Source organism: Aedes albopictus, chromosome 3 (genome assembly GCF_035046485.1).
Source record: "Aedes albopictus strain Foshan chromosome 3, AalbF5, whole genome shotgun sequence".
NCBI classification, from domain to species: Eukaryota; Metazoa; Arthropoda; class Insecta; order Diptera; family Culicidae; genus Aedes; species Aedes albopictus.
This window is the reverse complement of record NC_085138.1, coordinates 412,955,055-412,979,244: the sequence shown is the minus strand read 5'-3', so window position 1 is coordinate 412,979,244 and position 24,190 is coordinate 412,955,055. Positions and strand designations below refer to the sequence as shown.

The 24,190-nt window shown below is 42.0% G+C and overlaps 1 protein-coding gene across 1 annotated transcript in view; it reads left to right on the top strand.

Annotated features, from left to right (window-relative positions):
* The window catches only part of LOC109431589 (protein twist), a 48,123-nt gene extending 39,799 nt beyond the window's left edge, over positions 1-8,324 (top strand). The window contains exon 2 of the mRNA XM_019707826.4: positions 7,448-8,324. Within this exon, the coding sequence (XP_019563371.3) occupies positions 7,448-7,679 (232 nt within the window). The 3' untranslated portion in view covers positions 7,680-8,324. The remainder of the gene's footprint in view (positions 1-7,447) is intronic.
* The last annotated feature ends 15,866 nt before the right edge of the window (positions 8,325-24,190 follow it).

Sequence of the window (24,190 nt, the reverse complement as noted above, 5' to 3'; positions counted from 1 at the left end):
CAATTTATTCACTGTCCGTATTATAGACGATAGAACACAATTGCTTCCTCTTTGAAACGCAAAAAGCGCAGATTCTGAATCGTTATGCAACTTGAATGAGAGTTAATGTTAAAAAAATAGATTTGACCAGACTCGAACCATGGGCACCAGGAGTATTAACAACTAACCTTACATAGTACACCAAATGCTTTGTGATATTATTTCTGCTCAATACACCATAAAAGCTATTGTAGTTACTTGTTACTTCATTGCACATTCTTTGTCACAAGTTAGAGAACTGTTAAAATGAAAAGACGCGCAAGTTTTTCGCAACACGTTTGGAACATTATCTGAACAAACAAATCAGAGTTGGATGGTGCATGACGCCTCTACGAATCGATGTCAAACACGAGATATTTGGTGATTTCTATGAAGCAAAACCGAAACTTAACGTAATTCGGAGTTGAAATGCAACTCAGTTGACAAAATGGAAGTTGCGTGTGCTTTCAGTGCCACTGATTTAGACTAAATAATATAAAGCAACATTTTGGATGATGTTGCAGATGCTGCTTAGGATGATTTCTGGTGTCATGAAATGATTTTCGTTAAACGTATGAAAGTGCGATATTCATCAACATGCTACTTGAGTTTTGCCGAAATAAGTTTTCGAAGCCACGAGAAAGGCAACATCACTGCTAGGTGGATTAATTAAGTTTTTTTTTGCAAATGTCTACAAAACATTCATAAGAAATTCTAGCTAAACTCTTTTGGGAATAACGAACTCTTTTGAGGATTACCCAAGAATTTCCTGGTTCCTGTATGCGTCCTTTTTAAATTATCTTCCAAAACTATTTGCTGGAGAAATTCCTCCAGAAATTCTTGAAATAATTCAAAAAAAAAAATATCAAGTAATCCTGGACCTGGAGAAGTTCTTGAGTATATCCTGAAAAAATGATTGAAGGATTTTTGAAATTTCTGCAGGAGCTCCTGAATAAATTTTTGGAGAGAACCTGAGAGGAGTTTCGAAAGAAATCACTTGAGGAATTCCTTAAGCAATTCCTGATGGAATCTCAGGAAAAAAAACCTGGAGAAATGCCTGAAGGAATCCCTAGAGAGATGTGAGAGGTAGCGGGGGCGCACGAATGTAACAAAGCAAGCTCACACCCGACCGCGGCAACGAAGCGAAGGTAGTGAAAAGTGTCGAATGTTTACAAGCCTGCCTGGATGAATCCCTGGAGCAATTCCTACAGAAATGCCTTGATAAAGCCCTGTAGAATCCCTGGAGGGACTCCCGGAGGAATCCCTGGAAAAAAAAATCTGAAAGTATACCTGGAAGAATTCTTGTATAAATTATGGGAGGGATACCTAGAGAAGTTTCTGAAAAGATCTCATAAGGAAATCGTAGATAAATTTCTGGATGATGCCTGGGAGGAACTTCTGGAGAATTTCCTGGAAGAATCTTCGAACGATTTTCTGGAGGAATTCCTGCGGAAATCCGTGGATAAATTCGTGGAGAAATCTCTGGAGGAATCCCTGAAGCAACTCCTGATGGAATCTCAGAAGAAATTTCTGGATGAAGACCTGGAGGAATCCCTAGAGGAATTGCTGGCATGATTTCTGAAGGATGTGCAGGAGCAATTCCTGCAGAAATTTCTGGAGGGATTCCTGGAGGAATTCCTGGAGGAATTCCTGTAGGCGTTCTTTGAGAAATTCCTGGATTAAATCCTGGAGCAATGCATGGAGGTACTCCTGTGGTAATCTCTGAAGGAATTGTGGACTTCGTGGCCGTGAGATTGACGGCGGCAGTCGTCTAGGCGTATCGTAAGCCAGGGAGTGTGGGTTCGATTCCCGCTCCAGAAGGTGGACACTTTTCGTCAAACGAAAAATTCATCACTGGGCTACTGGGTGTTCTGTGTTGTCCGTTGTCTAGTGTATGTAATGTGTTCAGCCTGTGCAGCCTCTGGCTGAAGACGGTGTGAATTGTCTTTAATTCTTGAAAGAATAACTTAATGAATTTCTAGAGCAACTTCTGGAGGATTTCTTAGAAGAATCCCTGGGGAAATCCCTAGATGATTTCTTGGAGAAATCTCTGGAGGTATTCCTGAAGCAATTCCTGAAGGAAACTCAGGAGAAATTCCTGGGTAAATATCTGGAGGAATCCCTAGAGGAATTGCTGGCATAATTTCGGAAGGATGTCCAGGAGCAATTCTTGAAGAAATTGCTGGAGAAATTCTTTGAGAAATTCCTGGATCAAATCATGGAGGAATGCCTGGAGGTATTCCTGTGGTAATCTCTGGAGGAATTCTTGAAAGAATAACTTAATGAATTTCTAGAGGAATCTCCAGAGGTTTTCTGGGAGATTTCTAAAAAATCTGAAAACAAAAATCCCTTGAAAAAATTCTTGAGGATTTCCTAGGAGGAATCCCAAGACGTATTCCTGGGGGAATACCCGGAGGAATCTCTGAAAATATCGTTAAGGTATTTCTGGAGGATTTTTTGGAAGAATTTCTGAAGAAATTCCTAGAAGATTTGCTGGAAGAATCCGTTGAGGAAATTCTGGAAGATTTTCTGGAGGAATTCCTAGAAAAATCCCTAGAGAAATTCGCGGAGAAATCTCTGGAGGAATCCTTGAAGCAATTCCTGATGCAATCTCAGGAGAAATTCCTGGCGAAATGCCTGGAGGAATCCCCAGAAGAATTGCTGACATAATTTCTGAAGGATGTCCAGGAGCAATTCCTGGAGGAGTTCTTGGGTTAAATCCTGGAAGAATGCCTGGAGGTATTCCTAGAGGTATTCCTGGAGGTATCCGTGATAGAATTCCTGGAGGAATCTCTGGAGGAATTCTTGAAAGAATAACTGAATGAACTTCTACAGAAATCTTCAGAGGTTTTCTGGGAAATTTTTATTATTTTTTATTTTTTTTATTTCTGAAAAAAAAAATCCCTTGAGAAACTCCTAGAGGAATTTCTAGCGGAATTTCTGGCGGAATTCATGGCGATATCCTCGAAGGAATTCCTGAGGAATCCTTGAAGAAATTTGTAAATAAATCCTTGGAGGAATCTCTAGAGGAATTCCTGGAGAAATCCCTGAAAAAATCCTAAAGGTATTCCTGGAGAATTTTCTGGAAGAATTTCGGAAGAAATCCCTAGAGGATTTGCTGGAATCCTTTGAGGAACTCCTGGAGGATTTCCTGGAGGAATCTTCGAAGGATTTCCTGGAGGAATCCCTGGGAAAATCCCTGGAGAAATCCCTGATGCAATTCATGATTGAATCTCAGGAGCAATTTCTGAAGAAATGCGTGGACGAATCCCTGAAAAATTCTTGAGGGTATTCCTGGAGAATTTCCTGGAAGAATTTTTGAAAAAAATCCCCAGAGTATTTTCTGGAAAACTTCTTGGAGCAATTGCTGACATAATTTTTGCAGGATGTCCAGGAGCTCCTGGATCAATTCCTGTGGAAGTTGCTGGAGGAATTCCTGATGAAATTCTTGGAGTCATTCCTGGAAAATTTCCTGAAGGAGATCCTGGAGAAAATCCTGGAGGAATGCCTGAAGGTTTTCCTTCGGAATAGCTGGAGGAATCCTTGAAGGAATTTCTGGAGCCATCCCTGTAGGAATTCTTGCAACAATTACTGGATAAATTTCTGTAGGAACCTTAAGAGGAGCTATGGGAAAAAATTTTGAAATAAAAAATCAGTTGAGAAATTCTTTGAGGAATTCTTAGAGAAATTTCTGGAGGAATTCCTGGAGACATCCTCGAAAAAAATCCTGAAGAAATCGCTGGGGATATCCTTGGAGAAGAAATTCGTGGAGGAGTAAATATTCTTGAAGAAGTTTCTGGAGAAGTTTTAAGCGGAATTCCTGGAGAAATCTCTGCAGCAATTCCTGGTGGAAAATCTGGAAGAATTTTTGAAGGAATTCCTGGAAAAATTCCAGAAGGTATTCATGAAGAAATTCCTGGATGAGTTGCTGACATTATTTATGATGGAATTCCTTGATTAATTCCTGGTGAAGATCCTGAAGGAATCCCTGAAGAAATTCCTGGATGAAATCCAGGTATGCCTACATGAATTTCTGGAAAAATTCCTGGAAGAATGCCTAGGAGATTTCCTGGAGGATTTCTTGGAGGATTCTCTGAAAAAAAAATCTTGTAGGAATTCTTGGAGCGATCCCTGATCCTAGAAGAATGCCTGTAGGAATTCCTGAAGGAATCTCCAGAGGAACTCCTGGAGAAATCTCTAGAGGAATTTCTGGTGGAATTTCTGGAGGAATCTCTAAATAAATTCGTGGATGAATCTCTTAAGGAATTCGTAGAGGAATACCAGGAATAATTCCTGAAGAAATCGCAGATGGAATTCTTGAAGCAATTCTGGAAGAACCCTTAGAAGAGTTCCTGAAGAAACCCCAGAAGGAATCTCGGAAGCAATGTCAAGAGGAATTCCTACGGGAATTCCTAAACAGTTTCTGGAAGAAGTACTGAATAAATTTCTGGAGGAGTCCATTAAAAAATACAAGGAGAAATTCCTAAAGAAATCCAAAGAAGAGTTCCTGGGAGAATCTTATATTAAAATAAGTTGTTCCAGAAAGAATCACAGAAGGAATTCCCGAGTTAAGCCCTGCAGAAATTTTTGGAGGAATCCTTGGAGGATATCCTAGGGGAATGCCTGTATGGATTAACGGAGGAATCTCTAGAAATACTCCTGGAGGAGTCCCGACTAGAAAATTGTAACAAAAGTATAACATAATTCTAACAAACCATAATATGTATAACTCATTGTGATATAATCATGTTCAACATCCTTGGTGTTTTCAAATTACTATAACTTAATTATATCACATTATGTTAAAAATATTGTTTGATAACTCATTATATTATAATTTAGTTTTGAGTCTCCGACATTTGAAAAATTGTGTTACAAATTGTATCAAAATTTGATATAAACTAGTAATCCTGTGGCCTCAATTCATATCATATTTCGTTATAATTTTGATATGATTATAACAAAATAGGTTATAATCTTGATGAAACCAGTGTACTTTTTGTTACAATTTTAGTTATTTTAACATCATCCTGCACCTAGTTTATAACTTAATGAGTTATAGGAAAATATCATAACATCATAATACAATATGATAAAACTTGATATAATTTTCTAGTCGGGGTCTCTTGAAGAATTCCTGGTGGATTCTGTAGAGGTACAGTATCGGACAATAAAAATGCACCAAAGCCGTTTTCCCATACAAACTAGTCAACTTTAGATTACCATATCTCAATTACTTCTGAACCAATTGTTTTCATTTTTCTGTGACGAACTACAAAACATTCCAATTTTCAAAAACTATTGAAAAAGTTCAGTGATAACTATTGTTACAAAAATTACAGATAGGTTGAATTTTGACAATAAAAATGCACCAAGACAAAAAATTGCATTTAAAAAAATGTTGAAGTCAAATCATGTTGGTCTGTTCAGCAAACTTATTCGTCATCACACAAGAAACATATTTGCCGAAGACACCATAACGATATGACGTAACCATTTTTTGCTATAACATTTTTTGTCTTGGTGCATTTTTATTGTCAAAATTCAACCTATCTGTAACTTTTGTAACAATAGTTATCACTGAACTTTTTCAACAGTTTTTGAAAATTGGAATGTTTTGTAGTTCGTCACAAAAAAATGAAAAAAATCGGTTGGGAAGTAACTGAGATATGGTGATCTAAAGTTGACTAGTTTGTATGGGAAAACGGCTTTGGTGCATTTTTATTGTCCGATACTGTATTTCTGAAAAAATCCGTGGATGAATTTTTAGAGGAATCTCTGCAGCAGTTCCCAGAGCAATCGCTGGAATAATTCCTAGAGGAATCTCTGAAGAAATTCATGGAGAAATACCTTGAGAAATTCCTGGAGGAATCCCAGGAAGAATTCCAGAATAAATTGTAAATGGAATCTTTGGGGAAATCCTGAAGGAATTCTAGGAAGAGTTCATGGAGAACTCCTTGATGAAAACCCTGTAGCAGTTTCTGAAGGAATCCCTGGAGGAAGTACTGTTAATTCCAGGAGGAATTCCTGAAAGGATTCCGAGAGGAACTCCTAAAGGAATTCTAAAAAGTGTTTCTGTGTGAATCCTTGGAGGAATTTTCAAAATAATCCCTGGAGTTTTTCCTGAAAGAAACACAGAAAAAAAATCTCAGGTGAATCCCTGGAGGAATTCTCGCGGTAAAACCTGGAGGAATTCCTGAAGAAATCCCATCAGGAATCCCTTAGAAAATCCCAGGAAAGCTTTCTTGACAAGTTCCTGGAAGAATTTCTGTAAGAATAAAAATATGAAAAAATCCATGTCTGCAATAATTTTTGGACGAATTATTGTTGGAATCTTTGGATGGACTCCCAAAAGAATGTTTTGTACAATGTTTTAATGAACTTCTATATTAATTTATAGCTAATCTCTGGTAAAGAAGGAAGATATTCCTGCTGGATTACTTCGAATAATTCCAGATTTAATTATTGGAGCAATCTCTAGCGGAATTGTTGAAGGAATATATGGAAAAATCCCTGAAGAAATCTCTGAAGGAGCACTTGCAGAAAAACCTTAAAGAATTTCCGCTGAAAATTTTTTGGGAATCCCTGGAGAAATTCCCGGAGGAATCCTCGAAAAAAGCACTGCAACAATCACTGGAGGAACCTCTGAAGATATTCAAGGAGAAATTCCCGGAGGACTGTCTGGTGAAACCCATAGAGGTGTTCTTCAAAACATCTCTGGAGTAATCCATAATGGAATCACTGAAGGAAGCTATGGGAAAAATCCTGGAGGAATTCGTCGATGCATCCTTGCAGAAGTATCTGTAAAAACTTCAGAAGGTATCGTGGGAAGAATTCTTGAATTTCTGAAAGAATCCCTGGAGAAGTTCCTGAATAAATCCCTAAAGGAATTTCTGAAACTGTCCTTGAGAGAATTCGTAAAATAATCCCAGGTATTTTGCCCTTTAGCATGACGTTTGTTTGAATTGAATACTAGTGACAAATCGTGTAGCAGTAGCACATAACTGCACTCTATAGCAGCATGTGGTTCTACAAAGTCCTTCTTTTTTCTCGAGTATTAAAGGTTTGATAATTGTGGATAAAAACCTTAATTATTAGAATAGTTTATTTTTTGAGAATTTTTTTCTTAAACTCTGAATAGTTTATAATCTTTAAGTTGGCGCGAATTAACAAAAAAAAATCAGACGGCCAGGAGGAGGGGGCGCACGCCCCCCTGCCCTCCTCTGGCTACGCCCATGAACCTACACTTGTTGTTAGCCTTTTTCTAACTTTCTCAGAATTTCTTCACAAAATTGCAAATGAGTCAATTGGGAATATCCGGAATAGCAATGAGATAACGGGGAAAATCCAATCCACCCAAATTACGTTACCTTCATTTCATTCATTCTCTCTTTCATCTCCACCTTCTTTCTTTCGATCTAATCCGCAGGTACATCGACTTCCTCTACCGGGTCCTGTCGAACAACGAACTCCCGCTGCTGGAGGAAACCCAGAAGAATCTGGCCAACTCGGGCGCCACAACCGGCCCAGGTTCCGGACTTCAGTTCAGCGGTAGTGGCATTCTGGCGCACGAGAAGCTCAGCTACCTGTTTAGCGTTTGGCGCATGGAGGGTGACTGGAGCAATGGGAGTAGCTCCGGAAGTAGCAGCGGTAAGGAGTGAGTGGCGGAATCCAGAATCCAGCCAGTACACGATTCAATGAAGAGTATTATTTAGTGCCTAAGTCTGAGATTGTTCCTACGCAGTGCGGTGAAATTGTGCGAAGTCAAACGACAGAATTCGTTTTAGATGTAAGAGAAGTGTCGTATCTGTAGATTTCCGCGGGAAGCAGCTTCGTCCAAAGAAGAAAACAATTCCAAAAAATTTAAATCTCTTAGATTGTAAGCCAAACATTAGAAAACTAAGCGCTAAAAGCCAAACAAACCAAGCCAGCCAACTGTATTAGATGTTGTTGTTACAAATTGTCGGAGACAGATGCGATCGGAATCGTCCACGTTTGACCAAGTCAAGCAGAGGATGGGACGTATTACGGTAATCTGTCGAAAATCTACGGGACAAGGAATACTCGCTTTAAATGCCATTTTAAAGCTGAATTATTACGCGCGTCTCATCCAGTAAGCATTTCCATTTTATGTGTATGTTTCTCGTTCTTTTGTCTTTTGCAAGATATTTTTAGTATTTCTATAACTACTTTGTTGAAAGCAATGACCCAAATGGGCCTAAGGATGTAAATAATTACATGTGACTGAAAGATTCTCCAAATGTGCCATGGTAATCCAAAGAACTTAAAGCAGATATACGAAATAAACAGTGTAAAAATATATCTTTGTAAAATTATCTAATCCGAAATTTCGTAATCATGGCCAATCTAACATTTTTTTTCTAAGGATGACACTTGCAAAAAAGAGCATGAAAAGAGCTTTTGTGCAGTTCCTGAGCGTTAATTGGTAGGTACTAAGGTCTTTTTTACACGGGGGAAAAACCGTGTAAAAAATACCGTGCTAATTCGGGAACCCGTGTAAAAGAAAACTGAGGAACATCTGAAAATATTTGAAATGTGAGGATTGTTTGAGAGAGTTAAAGAGGAAAGAGAGGGGGTGTGGTAAGGGTTAAATCTAGGGGTTAGTGGGAATGGGACAAGGGATGGGTTATAAGGAGCAGAGTGCATACTGTTTCCAAGGAAGATTGCAGAGGATACTTTGGGGTGTTAAGGACTGTTAAGACGGGCGAAGCGAAGGATCAAGGAGACTGTCAACACCCCACAGGTCTATGGAACAGGGTGGTGTAGAGAAAGATGTTCCAGGACACCTAAGAACTTTCGCGAGTAAAGGCTTTAATATCTACGAGCGTAAACGATTAATTGTTGTAACATTACTGATACGGTGCAACATCCTTCAGGTCTACGGAGCGTTGTTCTGCAAAGAACAAATTTCCAAAGATGTTCTAGGTCATTCAAGAACTTCTGTGAGTCAAGGCTTAAGATCTACAAGCGATATCAATTAATTGTTATTACAATACTGATGGAGTGTAACATCCTATAGGTTCATGGATCATAGTTCTGTAAAGAAATAATTTTCAAACATGGCCTCCAATTTTGATCTCCAAGAACTTCCGCGAGTAAAGGCTTGAAGATCTACAAACATAGCCAATGGTTTCTTGCTACATTACCGATGCGTTGTAACATCCCACAGGTGCGTTGAGCATTGTACTGAAGAGAATTCATTTCCAAAGATATGCTAGGTCTTCCATGAACTTCCGCAAGTTAAGGCCTTAAGATCTACAAGTGTACTCAATAGATTGTTCTTACATGACTGATACAATGCAACATACTACAGATCCAAGGAGCATGGTTATGTAGAGTACTACTTTCCAAAGATGATCTAGGTCCTCCAAGAACTTCCAGATATGTTAGGTCTTCCATGAACTTCCGCGAGTGAAGACCTTAAGATCTACAAGCGTAATCAATAAATTGTTCTTAGATGACTGATACGGTGCAACATTCAACGGATCCATGGAGCCTGGTTCTACTTTCCAGAGATGATCTAGGTCCTCCAAGAGCTCCCACGAGTAAAGGTTTTAAGATTTACAAGAGCAATCAATGGTTTGTTTTTACATTACTGATACGTTGTAACATCCTATAGGTCCATGAACTATTTTCCCGTAAGGAAATGATTTCCAAAGTTGTTCTAGGTCCTCCAAGAACTTCCACGAGTAAAGACCTGAAGATCTCCAAGCGTTATCAATTGTTTGTAGCCACATTACTGGTACAGTATAGCGTCCTAAAAGTCCAGGGAACATAGTTCTGCATAGAATTAATTTTCAAAGATGATCGAGGTCCTCCAAGAACTTCCACGAGTACAGACCTGAAGATCTACAAGCGTTATCAATGGTATGTTATCACATTTCTGATACAATGTAGCGTCCTACAGGTCTAGGGAGCATAGTTCTGTTGAGCAATAATTGCCAAAGATCTTCTAGGTCCTCCAAGAACTTCCATGAGTAAAAGCCTTAAGATCTACAAGCGTAAGCAACGGATTGTTCTTACCAGGGTTGTGCAGTTTCAGGATGGTCAATGTCGAATGACACTCGCTCCAACCATCAATTCATACGACAAACGCAGCCCATCAAAACATAATCGATTCACGCAAAAGCCACTCATGCCAACCCTCGTTCAATGCAGAGTCAACCACATCCAACAGCAGCGATCGTCTCTTGTTTCCGAACCACACGATGAAACACCGAAGCGAGTTTTTGTTCTACGCTTTGCATTCTATTCATAGGGCGTGCTATGTTTGTGTTTACTGCGCCATGCAATACTACTTAACAAATTGACCCTCGTCCTGGCATTTTCAGACGAGAGTCACCCCGCAGTGAGTGACATAGCTCTGCTTCGGAACGACGGTTAAGAAGCGTTCGGCTACTCAAGAGATTTGCAGAGAAAGAGCGTGGCGGCGGCAGCCACCGTATCAATGCGTTCGTCTCGAATGTGTTTGATAGCAACATAGAGACGGTCGGCTGTAGCGTTGATGGAGGAAGAAGGGCAATGTTGATGTTGCGGCTTTTTTGTGTTATGATGGTGATAATGCACAAGACTGGTTCTTACATTACTTGTACCGTGCAAGATCGTACAGGACCATGGAGCATTGAGCTGAAGAGAACATATCTTCACAGATATTCTAACTCCTCCAAGAACTTCCGCGAGTAGGGGCCTTCAAATCTACAAGGGTATATTATATCACGCTCTCTAGAGAATACATAACAATATTTGTTATATGTGTAATACGTTTTTATATGCCACATCTCTGAAGCAAAATGGAAGTAGAGGTGAAGCCCGTGCACAAGGGGGGGGGGGGGGGGGGGTTGGGGTTTTGTCAACCATGGCAGATGGTATTTTCCATTATGGTTAAAGGCTGGCACAGCGAACCAAACCTCTTGAAAGGTCCTTCAGCTCCCTTCCATGCAGCTCCGATCCCTACCTCAGAAGGCCGGCTCCAGAGGCACGTTATTCACATTTCATCGGGAATACCCGCATACTCGCCGATATACTGAAGGACCGAGTTGGCGCAGTGAGGGCGGTCATGCTGCAGCCTAAAACCCGACAGAATGTGGAACGATATAAAAGAACGCTTGAACAGCAAATCCGCCTCTTCTGAGAGAAAAAGCGCCGCCTGCTAGAAGCGATATTTGAGCAAATGGAACAAACGGAAGTTCTATCAGAAGCTCAAAGCGTCCCGCAAAGGCTTCTTGCCGCGAGCGGAAATGTGCAGGGATAAGAACGGGAACATCTTAACTGACGGACGTGAGGTGATCGGGTGGAAGCAGCACTTCGACAAACACCTGAATGGTGCGGAGAGCGCGGACATGGAGGGAGGATCAAGGCAGCGGGAGAAATGACTACGTCAGTACAGCTGGGAGCAACAACAAGCCACAGTACAAGAACAATAAGTCAGCTGGTAAGGATAGTATCAGAGCGGAACTCATCAAGATGGGCCTGCACCGGCTAATAGTCCGGGTCTGGAAGCCCGAACAGCTACTGGATTTGTGGAAGGAAGAGGTTATATGCCCCAACTACAAGAAGGGTGACAAGTTGGAGTGTAAGAAGTTCCAAGCGATCACAATTCTGAATGCCACCTACAAAGCGTTATCCAAGATCATCTTCCGTCGTCTTTCACCTAAAGTGGATGAGTTTGTGGGAAGTTATCAAGCCTGCTTATAGTCGGCGAAATCCGCTCGACAACGGACCAGATTTTCACCGTGCGAAAAAATCTCCAGAAATGTCGCAAATACCAGGTCCCAACGCACCACCTGTTCATCGACTTCAAGGCGGCGTATGGCAGTATCGACCGCACAGAGCTATATAAAATCATGGACGAGAACGGCTTCTCCGGGAAGCGACGATGGACGGTTAAAAACTGCGTAAGCGTTTCGGGTGAATCGTTCGAATCTTTTCGGGAACGGCAACAAGGTGACGGACTCTCATGCCTACTCTTCAACATCGCTCTGCAAGGTATAATAAAGCGACGAGCCGTGCTACGATTTTCACAAAATCCGGCGAGCTTGACTGTTTCGCGGAAGACATGGACATTATTGCAAGAACATCAGAAACGATGGCAGAACTACACACCCGCCTGAAAAATGAAGCAACAAAGGTCGAACTGATGGTGATGGTGACGAAGTACATGCTAGCAGGCGGAACCATGAACGGCAGGGCAAGCCTAAGCAGCATTGTTACGATAGACGGGACACTTTCGAGGTGATTGAGGACTTCGTCTACTTCGGGTCCTTATTGACGGCAGACAACAATGTTAACCGCGAAATATGAAGGTGCATCATCAGTGAAAGTCGGACCTACTATGGACTCCACAAAAATCTGCGGTCAAAAAAGATTCACCTTCGCACCAAATATACCATGTACAATACGCTGATAAGACCGGCGGTGGCTATCTACGGGTACGAAACCTGGACTATGCTCGAAGAGGACATGCAAGCACTCGAAATGTTTGAACGTTGGGTCCTTAGGACCATCTTGGGCGGTGTGCAGGAGAACGGTGATGTGTGGGGGCGAAGAATGAACCACGAGTTCGCTGAAATCTACGGTGAACCTAACAACTGGAAGGTCGCAAAGGCAGGCAGGATACGATGGCCAGGGCATGTTGTGATAATGCCGGAAAACAACCCTGCAAAGCTGGTGGTCGCACTTCGCAAGAGCTTCGGATAGTTCAAAAATACCGCAGCGTGCAAGATGGGCGGACCAGGTACAGAACGATCTGGCAAATGTGGGAAGCTGCCGAGGATGGAGGACTGCAGCCACAAAACGTGTATTGTGGTTGGGGCGAGGCATTGTTGATTCAGTTTTAATGTAATAATGATGTACAGTCAAGTTTTTTTTTTATGCGGGAGATCTGTGCCATGTAAATGAAAACCGCAGTATAATTCAAAATTCCGTAAATGAATACTAATAATCAAGGATTTAAGATAATTCTGAGAAGATAGAAGAATACGCAGGCTCTAGGTGTTCCAGGGGTTTCCAGGGGCTTTTTAAGTGGGTTTCCGGGTGTTCTACGGGGCTCAGGAGGTGCTAGGGGGGGGGGGGGGGGTTTAAGAGTTCTGGGGGGTTTCAGGGGCGATTTAGGATGGTTTCCGGGTATTCAAGTGGCTTCAAGGGAATTTAGGGGGTTTCGGAGGGTTTCAGTTGCGTTACAGGAGGTTCGACGGGATTTCAGGGAGATACGGACGCTTTTCACCGGTTTTCAGAAGCATTACAGGGTGCGGCAGGAAAAAATGCGAAAAGTTCAAGGCACTATTACACGCTAAATATGGGATATATATGACTATTTTTTCATGACAGTGTATCAGTCAATATCTATATTCTAGCACTGAAAAATAAAAATGAACACATTTGATGTTTAACATGTGATAATGTAGGCCTAATAAGCGGATATCAATAAACTGCGCGCCCAATGGTCATTAAACAAAATGACTATAACAGTAACAAAATTAGCTCAAATTCGATGAACAACCAGACCACACTGATCCAGAGCCATGTAGTTTTACATACCAGATGAAATAAGTACATATATTTGATGATATTGTAGAGAAAATCAAAAATGTTGTTTTATCAGATGCGAAATTTAGCGACCTGTGCGATTTTTTGCGGTTTGAAAATTCTGGTTGTCTTCATCTTCAGGCGCCGCCCTGTAAAGGTTAGTGACCAAAATGGTAAATTTTTTAATTAACTTTTCAGAAAACTAGCCTATTATAGATCATGGAACGTTGAAACATAGATTGTTTAATGTCAAATGGACGAAAATGAGGTTTGAAGTTGAAAAACACTTTCGCATTTTTTCCTGCCGCATACTGTACATCATGTGAAGCCTCGGTGACATCACTAAAACCCGTCGAAAATCCTCTGAAACTTCTTGAAATCTCTTAATACTTCCTCGGACCCCATGTAACGCAAACTGTTGTCTCCAGATTCAACGAACCAAATAGAGTGGAATTTGTGACTCATATAATGATCACAGAGAAACAGACGTAACACTTAGAAAAAAAATCATTATAAAACATCGTTACGAAAACGCAACCGCCCAATGCTAATCGTACTGTACTTGGCCGGACCACCAGTAGGAGGCGGTAGTGAGCAAACGTCAAACAGGAGCAAAACCAATACCAACGCCACGAGTAGTCAATTGACCAACTACCGAATATTTGAATCAATCGTTAAAAAGATGTTCTATGGGAAGCGAGCGGAGTGTGACGTCTGTTTTTTTTTGTGTAATGATCTTCAGAGACGCTTTTAAGAGGTAAGGGGATTTCGAGAGGCTTCCAGGAGGACTTAGTGACGTTTCAGGGATTTCCAGTGAGTTTCAGAGGGGCACCAGTGGGTCTCAGTGGTGCTTCTTGGGGATTTCAGAGGGTCTCATTGCTGCTTTAGGAGGTCTCAGATCAGGGGCGTTTCAGGGGTTCTCCGGCGGTGTGAGGGGGTTCCAGGAGGTCTCAAGGGTGCTTTGGGTGGTCTCAGGATGTTTCAAGGGGTCTCAGGGGTGATTCAGGGGGCTCTAGGGTTTTCGAAATTCCCGTAATCCATTTGAAATGTCGAAATCCCTTGGAATACTCTTAAAAGATTCCTGAAACCTCCCCTAAAACGACCTTAAAAACCCTTTGAAGCGCTCCGGAAATGCCTCTAAATGCCCCTGTAACCTCGCTAATCGAATTAGAACGCCCTGGAAATACCCGGAATCAATTTAAAATACTCCTGAAGCCCTTTGAAATACCATTAAAATGCTCCAGAAAACTCCTGAAACGCCCCTGAAAACCCCCTGCATTGCTATCAAACGTCGCGAAAACGTTCTTAAAAGCTGCCTGGATCTGGAACCCACTGCAATTCTTTGAAATGCCTGGAAACGCCCATATAACCCATTCGAACGCCCTTTAAAGGCTCCTGAGACCCCTTCTCCCTGAATCGCCCCTTGAGCCCCTTGAAAATGTCCTGAAACTCCCTGATAAAATACCCTGGCTCTCTAAGAACTTCCGGGAAACCCTCTTGTCCCCATTTCAATTCTGTGTGGGTGTGAAAGACACCTTATATAATAGTGTATGCTTTGCTGAACATTCATTTGTGTTCATTCCATTCATGAGCGCACTGCGATTAGACGGATTCATCCAAGCAGGCAGCGCTGCTCTCGACCTTCTCTATCATCGACAGCCGCTGAGGTAAGACGTGTGTTGGGTGGTTCCTTTTCGGTGGCTATTTAACTTCACACAAATTCCTCAGGAGTTAGATCTTAATTAAGTTTCCTCATCAAAGCCTTGACTCAATTTATGTACAAATTTCCCTTTTGTTCTTTATGTATGCACATTTTTAGCAATTATTAGTACTACACAGATTACATAGCGCAACCGGAACGTTAGGCACTTTTTACAAATTTACCGTAAAAATCGCAGAACGTTCGGTATGTTTGTTTACGAATGAATTCTCAATATCACTGAACGTACGGTAAATTTTACAAATTTACGGCGATTTTATGCGAGTACAAAAAACCAATATTTTCATAAAAAAAAAACGTCGATGATGGGATTGAATACATGACCTTCTGATCAGGAACCACACTTGCTGACACTGTACAAGAGAGTCTTGCTTGGAGATGATGCGCAAATTCTAATAGAACTGATGCTCAAAGCTGCCGGCGTGGCTGTCAAACGCATTTTACAGCAGTACGGTAAAATAGTCCCATCACCGATCTGTTCGGTAAAATATTCACAGGTCTCCTGTAAATTTGTCTGATTTCACCGGTTCTTCGGTGATTTCTTAGATTTCACCGATTTTCTCCTTCAATTTCATCGATTTCACCGTAATACTGTAGTTTGCTTGTTTACAGACCAGTTTCGGTGATTTTTTCACCGAATACTGTAATTTATTCTAAGTGTGAAGGGTATGTAAATTGATCAATTAACATCTAAATTAACGACTCATGCAACATATTTCGTTTTACTAAACCAAATTTGATAGATTTAAGCTGTAATTTCATGCAACTTTTGGACTTGTATGGGAAATATCGTACCTTACATAAATCACTAAAAACTATCGCATTAGATTTTGTTAAACACGTTTCATTCCTCTAATGAAATCTGAAACACCATATCTCATATTGAACTAGTTTGTTCTGCCAGATCGAAATTGACTTCTGTTTTTCTAAATCTAAGTAAACGCATTTCGCGTGTTTGTTTATCTACAATCATTCATTCATAGATCGTCTGCGATCGGCAGTAGCTTGCCATCCATGTTGAAATCACCAACCACCATACTCTGAACCCTTTTAGTACAGCTCGGTGTGATTTTACGGCGAATCATAACAACTAGATAGAAAATCCGGGCCCCAAAAAAAATGTAAACAATCATACTTTCCATCAAGTTTTCCTGAACCCGAAACCCGAGAGAGTAAGGTGGTCACATCAAAGTAGGCGCTGACGAGGGGTCGGATCCAACGTCGTCAAGACAAGACAAGAAGATCCCATTGAAATTCGATCTTTCTCGGAAAACTGAAGTTCCTTTAATGCGTTTATCGTCGTCGCAGTTCTTTCTTCTCATTTCACTGTGCCCGATTCTTTCTAAATAAATCATTCACACTGTCTTGTGTGCCTTGCACGGCCGTCAACATCACGAGCCGGCGAAGACGGACGAAGTTCGAGAAAAAAGATGAATTCTCGCGTTACATTTGAAAAGGGCCTATCCCTAAAATGTAAACAAATCGATTTTGATACCTTTCCATAGCATCCCCCAACAGTAACATATTGTGCAAACATCACCCGCCTAACCGTTAATCTTATCAGAATAAACCTCACCTTCAAAACGGCCGATCATTGCTTTTTTTCCCAATCATTCATAAGCCCGTGCTCCAAATGGGCCAGTAACGGTAAAATTTTGTTTTCATTTGTTGGTCCTCTCGTTTAAAGGGCCGACAACCGAAAATTTTCGGAGCGGCTCTCGGCCCGAGCGCCGAGAGCGAGAATTCTCTCTCTCAAAAACGGCCAAGCCTTGATACGATGTCAACAACGGACTCACTCGGGGGACCAACCCACGCTAAGAAAATTTTAGAAAGACTCACAATAAGGCGTACACCGGGTGAAAATTTTCAAATTAGCTTAACATGTTTATCTATAATTTTTCATACTTTTTTGATAACTTTTAATGCAAAATTGATTATTGAAGCATAGATACATCTATTCTTGTGTCATTAAAACGAAAAGCATGTTGAAAAATCCGAAAACTGTGAAATACGAATAGGAAATGTGATGGAAATTGTTTGCATCGATTTTTCTCAATGTTTACGTTCTGGGGATAGGCCCTTTTCAAATGTAACGCGAGAATTCGAGTTTTCGTGATCATCATTCCTCCTTGGTTGGGGATGTTTATTTTTTCGGCTTGCGGGAAAAATTTTAATTAACTTCTTCGGTTACCACCCGCACCAGGCCGAGTCGATGACGCGACGGGCGAACAATGGAAACCTAGCAAATGGAAATCCATGGAAAGTCGCTTTTTCGTTGTTTGGTAGACCGTGCCGACTAGATTGGGTATCGTGTTATTATCTGTGTATGTCTGCCTCTCGGTTTGCGGTGGTCGTCGATCTAGTGAACTGTGACGATGACGGAGCGATCACCTAATAAAACTGACGAACAACTGTCAGTCTGGATCTGGTGGTCATACAGTAGGCGTCGTCGCATCCATGCTTCTCTGTGAAATAATGGCGATTCCTACCACACATGATCGACAATGGCCTTCTTTGTACTTCGTCTGTAGACGAGATCAGTGCATGGATGGAATCGTCTGCGAAATGGAGGCAGTAAAACAGCCAATCCGAAGCCACCCATGAAATCCCTGACGCCATGTTTAATCTTCGCAAATTAATGATACATTTTATTTCTTGACTCCGAACTTATCAGTAAGGGAAATAATTATAGACCTAACTTAATTTTTCGGGTCATGAACACAAGATTTAATCAGAATTTTGATTGGTGAAAACGTGCACTTTTCAATTAACTTTTTAATGCGCATGCAGTGTAAGAGATGAACCTAGGGCTGAAAATCTCTAAAATAAAGTAATAATAATAAGTTTACTATGCTTTCAAGGTTGAGCTAATTTAATGCGCTATATGTTTGAACTGAAGCCAGTACTTACTTGCATGCTATTCTAGCAGCAACTATGCGAACAACTTCTTACTTTTTTTCGGCTCTTTCATCAGAAAACATCAATAGAAAACAGAAAGAAAATTCAGTAGTGAAGTATATCAAGTGAAATGAGGAACAGGCAAATTTATCAGGACAGCGATTGGCGTCATAAAATGAACTGAATGCACATATTCTTTACATTTATATCTTGGAATTTATTTATTTATTTATTTATTTGACTATGTCTTCAGCAGTAGCTGTACAGACTGAGTAATTATCCTATTACCTAATACTAGCTTTAAACCTATTTCTACTTATTACAAAATCAAACGATTCAACAGTGTTCAACAATTTAAAACATTTCTCTAAAGGATTGTTCTGACCAAAGAGCGTCCGATGTCCAGGGATCCAAAACGACAACCTTTGACGAGTACGGCGTACAGGTACTAAGAAGTTAGCTTGTTCCAGTAGCGAAGGGCAGTCGATCCGGTTTGTAATTAATTCTATGGTAACATCTTTGGAAGCAAAATCATAGATTTTAAGTGATTTTTTGATGTAATGGAAAATGCCATCTGACATCTTTCAATGGGTAAGATGCAACTTTACATGGACAACGTAGGAATCAACAACCATGCTTCTCCACTTGGTTGCCAATCTTCTTGGAAACATATGATTAATATGGTAGTCTTTGTGGTTACCTTATTTAATAATACGAACCAAGACCAACGGCAATGGCCCCAGCGAACAAAATGGACTTGCGATTGGAAACTCGGTCCGTGGAACTGCCGATCTCTCAACTTCATTGGGAGCACCCGTATACCTGCCGATCTACTGAAGGACCGCAGGTTCGGCATTGTAGCGCTGCAGGAGGTGTGTTGGACAGGTGAGAATGTTTAGAGATAATCATACCATCTTCCAGAGTTGGGGCAACACACTTGAACTGGGAACAGCTTTTATCGTGAGGGGTAATATGCAGAGTCGCGTATTCGTTTGGTGGACGATCGACGGAAGACTGTGCAGATTGAGGATCCTGGACCGATGTTTCATCCTCAGCCTAATGAACGTGCACAGCCCACACTCTGGGAACACTGATTATGACAAGACCGCATTTTACACGCAGCTCGAACGCAAGTATGACCGCTGCCCAAGCCACGACTTCAGGACCATCACTGGAGACCTAAACGCTCAGGTAGGCCAGGAGGAGAACTTTAGACCGGTGATTGGAAAGTTCAGTGCTCACCAGCTGACGAACGAAAATGGCCTGCACCTCATTGATTTCGCCGCCTCCAAAATATGACCAAACGTAGCAACTTTTTCCAACACAGCCTCACTTATCGTTACACCTGGAGATCACCACAGCAGACAGAATCTCAAATCAACCACGTTCTGATTGACGGACGGCACTTCTCCGACATTATCGACGTCAGACCTGTCGTGGCACCAACATCGACTCCGACCACTATCTGGTGATGGTCAAACTGCTCCCAAAACTTTCCGTCATCCACAATGTACGATACCGACGAGCGCCACGGTACAACCTAGAGCGACTGAAACAACCGGATGTCGCCTCAGCATACGCGCAGAATCTCGAGACCGCGTTGCCAGTGTTACCCGGACAAAACTCGCGGTAATACTACAGCAGCAAGTGACCCTTAGAGCTGTGTCTCAAGGTCGGCTTACTACTGGCCAATCGGAGGGGCTTCGTGACGAGCGTGCAGATACTGTCGCCTTACTTGGGTTATGGGAAAAGTATGAAAATTTGAATGAAAACTATTGGTGTTTATTGAAAATTCTATTGTCTTGAATGATGTGGGTGTATTAAAATAAAACTATTGTACTTTATAAGGTAGAGTGGGTAGTTTTATTGAATATGTGGTTTTGGGGACGTACCGGTACTGCTGCTGTGGTGGAGCTCTGTGTAGTCTCGATGCCGATGGACGAGCGTTCGCCGATACTGCTGCGGCTGGACCTGTCCGCCAGCGGATTTACGAGTTGGGGTGGTGTGGTAGTGGTCGGAAAATGGCTGTTGGATCGGTAGTAGATCGGCTTGACGGAATGCGATCTACGCGTCTCGCTGGCGTCTTCCCACTTTGTCGAAGATCGACAGAGCCCAGGACAAGGCCGGACTGACTCTGCCGAGAGAGATCCTCTTCTACGGTTAGGGCACCCTTAGGGGTCCCGAGGAATCACTCCTTAACTATTATGGCCTCGCAAAACCAGAGTGGGTTTACTCGTTTACGGTTAGGCGTAGTGGCCAGCAAGGGACCACTATGCCGAGTCGTGCGCTTCACCAACCCTAAAGATTGGCATACAATATGGCGGTGGTGTACCTTAAGGTACCACAATAGGTCCTGAATGAACTTCGTATCTTCTCCCAAATCGTTCAAGCCACTCACTTATATTGTAACTAGGACACTATAACTATTTCTTATCGATCCGAAGCACACGAATGCCAGATACTTAATGAGGGATGGTGGATTCTTTTTACGCCTTAACCATTACAATCCCTTCTCTATGGAGACAGTTATTGTTCCACCACCCCTTTTGTATAGGATCTACGCCCGCCTTATCATGTTGTACCCACTATGTGTATCCCAACATGTCTGCTCCTTGTACCCACTCTGTACCGTTGTAATGTTTTGCATCATTTGAACTTAAATCTAGCTAACCCTACTAACAAACATACAATTTTTATACATTTTAATTTAATTAACCCTACTAACCCAACACCTAATAACCTAAGAGACGTGACAGTATCCAAAATAAACATATAGCACATATTAAAAATCTTAAAATCTTGTAGCACACGGTTACACCAGACGAGGGCGAGCCCGATGAGGCCCCTCTAGAGGACTGCTGGAGTACAGTGAAAGCAGCCATCAACGACGCAGCCGAGAGCACCATCGTATACGTGGAACGGAATCGACGGAACGAATGGTTCGACGAAGAGTGCAGAACGGTTTTGGAGGAGAAGAACGCAGCGAGGGCGGTAATGCTGCAGCAAGGGACTCGACAGAACGTGGTACGTTATAAACAGAAGCGGAAACAGACCCGCCTCTTTCGGGAGAAAAAGCGCCGCCTGGAAGAAGCGGAGTGTGAAGAAATGGAACTGCTGTGCCGTTCCCAAGAAACACGGAAGTTCTATCAGAAGCTCAACGCATCCCGCAACGGCTTCGTGCCGCGAGCCGAAATATGCAGGGATAAAGACGGAGGCCTCTTGACGGACGGACGTGAGGTGATCGAAAGGTGGAAGCAGCACTTCAATCAGCACCTGAACGGCGTGGAGAACGTAGGCACGGGAGCCCACGGCAACGGAGGAAACCACGAAGCCAGTGCAGCGGAGGACGGAAATGAACCAACTCCCACGCTGAGGCAAGTTAAGGATGCCATTCACCAGCTCAAAATCAACAAAGCAGATGATAAGGATGGTATCGCAGCTGAACTCATCAAGATGGGCCCAGAAAAGTTGGCCACCTGTCTGCATCGGCTGATAGTCAGGATCTGGGAAACCGAACAGCTACCGGAGGAGTGGAAGGAAGGGGTAATCTGCCCCATACACAAGAAAGGCGACCATTTGGAATGTGAGAACATCAGGGCGATCACTATTTTGAATGCTGCCTACAAAGTGCTATCCCAGAGCATCTTCCGTCGTCTGTCACCTAAACCGAATGAGATCATGGGAAGCCGGCTTCTTCGACGGCCGGTTGACAACGGACCAGAACATCACCGTACGGCAAATGCCGTGAATACCAGGTCCCAATGCATCACCTGTTCATCGACTTCAAAGCGGCATACGACAGTATCGACCGCGCATAGCTATGGAGAATTATGGACGAAAACGGCCTTCCTGGGAAGCTGACTAGATTGATTAAAGCAACGATGGACGGTGAGCAAAACTGCGTAAGGGTTTCGGGTGAACTATCCAGTTCATTCGAATCTCGCCGAGGACAGCGACAAGGTGATGGACTCTCATGCCTACTCTTCAACATCTCTCTGGAAGGTGTGATGCGATGAGCCGGGCTCAACAGCCGGGAAACGATTTTCACGAAATCCGGTCAATTTGTGTGCTTTGCGGACGACATGGACATTATTGCCAAAACATTTGGAACGGTGGCAGAGCTGTACACCCGCCTGAAACGCAAAGCAGCAAAGGTCGGACTGGTCGTGAATGCCTCAAAAACAAAGTAGGGTATATGTACCATTCCTTGGCCTAATTTGCAAACCGCCTTGACAATTTTGACCATAACTCATGAATTAATAGCACTAGAAATAATATGTTGATCCTATTACACACTCAAGGCAATGCATGTTTCACCAATTGGAAGTAAACTTACGTATATATTCAAGAATTTACTTTATTAAGTTGAAAAGATTCGATGCGATGGTATGCAACGTTGGTCTATGGTACAAGAATTGGCCTATTAGTGGATACAACGTTGGCCTATTGATTTCCATGCACTAGAACCATTTACTATCTCATTTTTTCAATATTTCTGCTGAAGTATTATCTCTGTTTGTTCACCAATCTTACTTGTAAATTACATTTTCGGAGCTAAATTTTCAAAAATCTGTAAATGAATTACTTAAACTAAAGTTCTTTCTTAATTTATTAACGGTAACAACGCAACCCTATTATTGTGTTATATATTTACTCTCACCGTACACAAAATCTTTCTTCCTGTTCGTTCTTTCTGCTTCTTACGCAAGCAATGTTGTTGACTTCACTTTATCGGTATTGTTGACGTCACTTTAGTGATGGGCCAAGATTTGGGTACATAGTGAAAAAAATGTCCTCAATATTCGGCCCACATTCAATTTGCAAAATATTTATTTTTCGTTGAAAACAAATATACAAGTTCAAAATAGAGGCTTTGACCGTCGCATCAAATGTTCAGTTATTGAAAAGTCTGTTCGAAATGTTGCAGATTCATGCCATTTATGATCATGTGTATAGACTACCCACTAAGCCGAAGAATCATGGCGTCTACAAAAGATAAACAAAGAGATATTTTCATTCAATTTTAATGCTCCAAAGTGCTAGAATTGAAACGAAATGTTACAGTTGTTTGCCGCATAGCTTTTCCGATATCCAGTTATGCGTGTTTGTTTGAGTTTTTGGTTAACGTTGAGATAGGCCGAACGAGGGGACTATGCCAACGAAGCATCCCGATACCCTACATGCTGGTAGGTGGGACTGAGCGAGACAGGACAAGCCTAGGCAGCAATATTACGATAGATGGGAATACTTTCGAGGAGGTAGAAGAATTCGTCTACCTCGGCTCCTTGCTACCGGCTGACAATAACGTGAGCCGTGAAATACGAATGCGCATCATTAGTGGTAGTCATGCCTACTACGGGCTCCAGAAGAAACCATGTACCATGTACTAGACCGGTGGTCCTCTACGGGCACGAGACCATGCTTGAAGAGGACCTGCAAACACTAGGACTTTTCGAGCGATGCGAGCTAAGGACGATCTTCGGCGGCGTTCCTGAAAACGGTGTGTGACGACGAAGGATGAACCACGAGCTCGCTGAAAGTGACTAAAGCTGGACAGCTACGATGGGCAGGACATGCTGCAAGAATGCCGGATAACAACCCTGAAAAATTGGTGTTTGCTAACTATCCGGTTGGTACAAGAATGCATGGAGCGCAGAGAGCACGATGGGCGGACCAGGTGAAGCGTGATCTGGCGAGCGTTGGGCGTGACCGACGTTGGAGAGCTGCAGCTGCAAATCGAGATTATGGCGGTAAATTGTTGATTCAGAATTATCATGAATTTGATGTTGAGCTAAATAAATGAAAAATAAAACCTCTTATCCCAACTTCCTTTTACTTTTCTCAACGAAAACTTAATGACGTTGGAAAAGTACTCTTTTTGTAGTGAAGCTCAATTTTACGATTAACCTAATGGATATTGAAATATGTACAAACTTATCCCAAAAATAGTATTGCACAATGTTATCGTTTGTAAATGATGCCAAATCGATGAGTAAATCACTCATTTAA